The sequence below is a fragment of the Salvelinus namaycush genome, chromosome 4, assembly GCF_016432855.1.
Source record: "Salvelinus namaycush isolate Seneca chromosome 4, SaNama_1.0, whole genome shotgun sequence".
In the NCBI taxonomy this organism is placed as follows: domain Eukaryota; kingdom Metazoa; phylum Chordata; class Actinopteri; order Salmoniformes; family Salmonidae; genus Salvelinus; species Salvelinus namaycush.
The window spans coordinates 2,632,453-2,634,944 of record NC_052310.1 but is presented as its reverse complement, the minus strand read 5'-3'; the positions used below and the strand labels follow the sequence as shown (position 1 = coordinate 2,634,944).

The 2,492-nt window shown below is 43.2% G+C and overlaps 1 protein-coding gene across 1 annotated transcript in view; it reads right to left on the bottom strand.

Annotated features, from left to right (window-relative positions):
* LOC120046058 (CSC1-like protein 2) overlaps positions 1 to 2,233 on the bottom strand; it is a 45,830-nt gene extending 43,597 nt beyond the window's left edge. The window contains exon 1 of the mRNA XM_038990976.1: positions 2,159 to 2,233. Within this exon, the coding sequence (XP_038846904.1) occupies positions 2,159 to 2,178 (20 nt within the window). The 5' untranslated portion in view covers positions 2,179 to 2,233. The remainder of the gene's footprint in view (positions 1 to 2,158) is intronic.
* Between the last annotated feature and the right edge of the window lie 259 nt (positions 2,234 to 2,492).

The following is a 2,492-nucleotide window of genomic DNA, read 5'->3' as shown; positions in this document are numbered from 1 at the left end:
ATGGACAGCACACGTGCTCATATCACATGACCAAATACACTGGCCACACACTGGATTACTAGACAAATTAGTTTTGCTCATAGAGATGGAAAGAGGACTCGTCTGTGCCATTATGGCGTCTGTGACAGCATGGGCAGCACCATTAAGGCTCTCTCAATTTTAAAGTAGTACATGTTCTTCTTCTTTTGTGTTTGAAAAAAAAGTGTAAAAATAATATATTGGTGATTTACCGCCTCCTGCAGTGTTGGGAATACTGAATCAAATCTGCGACCACTAGATGTAGTTTGGACCGCTAATCACGGTCCAAACACACCAAGACAGTCGTGAAGAGGGCACGACAACACCTTTTCCCCCTCAGGAGACTGAAAAGATTTGTCACGGGTCCTGAGATCCTCAAAAAGTTATACAGCTGCACCATCGAGAGCATCCAGACCGGTTGCATCACCGCCTGGTATGGCAACTGCTCGGCATCCAACAGTAAGGCGCTACAGAGGGTAGTGCGTACTGCTCAGTACATCACTGGGGCCAAGCTTCCTGCCATCCAGGACCTCTATACTAGGCCCATATTATTGTCCTCCTGTATATAGCCTTGTTATTGTTATTTTATTGCGTAACTTTTTATTTCATTACATTTTTTACATTAGTTTATTTCGTAAATATTTTTTTACCTATTTTTTGAACTGCATTGTTGGTTAAGGGTTTGTAAGTAAGCATATCACGGTAAGGTCTACACCTGTTGTATTCGGCGCATGTGACTAATAACATTAGATTTGATGGCGGTGATATGTCTTCAAGCCATTTAAACCATACAACCCAACTAGAGGAAGACAATGCTCTGGTCACAACCCATAAGAATCCCCACCCAGTCAAAAACACTGAAAACAAATATATTAAAAACACACAACATGTAAAGTGTTAGTTCCATGTTTCATGAGCTGAAATAAAAGATCCCAGAAATGTTCCATACGCACAAAAAGCTTGATGAAACTGTGGGTTTGCACAACCGATGAATTTCTACACAAACTGTCAGAAACCGTCTCAGGGAAGCTCATCTGTGTACTCGTTGCCCTCAATAGGGAACGACGAGGCGGCAGGTAGCAGCGGGTAGCCTAGTGGTTAGAGCATTGTGCCAGTAACCGAAAGGTTGCTAGATCGAATACCCGGTAGGCCGTCATTGTAAATAATACATTTGTTCTTTAACTGACTTGCCTAGTTAAATAAAGGTACAATAAAAAAACCTTGACTTGACTGCAGATCGGCGTTGTAACGTTGCTCATCTTGTGTGTCCTTCCCGGGATGTATCCCGGTTTCACCTGTACCGGGCAGAAGGCAGACAGCGTGTATGGCGTGGTGTGGGCGAGCGGTTTGCTGATGTCAACGTTGTGAACAGAGTGCCCCATGGTGGCGGTGGGGTTATTGTATTGGCAGGTATAAGCTAAGGACAACGAACACAATTGTATTTTATCGATGGCAATTTGAATGCACAGAGATACTGTGACAAGACCCCGAGGCATATTGTTGTACCGCCATCACCTCATGTTTCAGCATGATAATGCACGGCCCCATGTCACAAGGATCTGTACACGATTCCTGGAAGCTGAAAATGTCCCAGTTCTTCCATGGCCTGCGTACTCACCAGTCACCCATTGAGCATGTTTGGGATGCTCTGGATAGGCGTGTCCAGTTCCCGCCAATATCCAGCAACTTCTCACAGCCATTGAAGAGGAGCGGGACAACATTCCACTGGCCACAATCAACAGCCTGATCAACTCTATGTGAAGGAGATGTGTCGTGCTACATGAGGCAAATGGTGGTCACACCAGAAACTGACTGGTTTTCTGATCCACGCCCCTACCTTTTTTAAAAAGGTATCTGTGATCAGATGTATATCTGTATTCCCAGTCATGTGAAGTCCATAGATTAGGACCTAATGAATTCTTAAAAAAAACAAAAAAAATTAATCCGTATATGAACTGTAACTCAGTAAAATCTTTCAAATTGTTGCAAGTTGCCTTTATTTTTGTTCAGTGTACTTTAAAATGGTAGAAGCCCCTCAATGGAAAATGTCCATGCTAAAACGTGTTAAATCCAAATTCAGTCCTCTCTCTCTTTATGGTATTGCTACAGACAGCGACAGTCAAGCGGAGACACTACTCACCTTTCTGAGTTGAGGGACATCAGCTTGGCCACGTCGTAACAAATACGAGCCTCTAGAACACAGCAGTTTTCATAAGCCTGTCTGTATTGAGAGAAAGGGGAGGGTGGAGAGGGAAAGAGATGGAAAGGTAAGGATTAAAAAGGTATGGACATGGAGGAATCTGTTTATACAAGTCTATAGTATTCCCTTCAGTCCTTATGTTGGTTGCAGACATTAAATCGTGGGTTAGAAGTCCCTCGGCAGTCTCTCTATATTAACATGTCACAGTCATAGAAATAGGACTAAAACATAATGCAGAAGCACAATCATTACGGAACGTTGACTTGAACGGCAA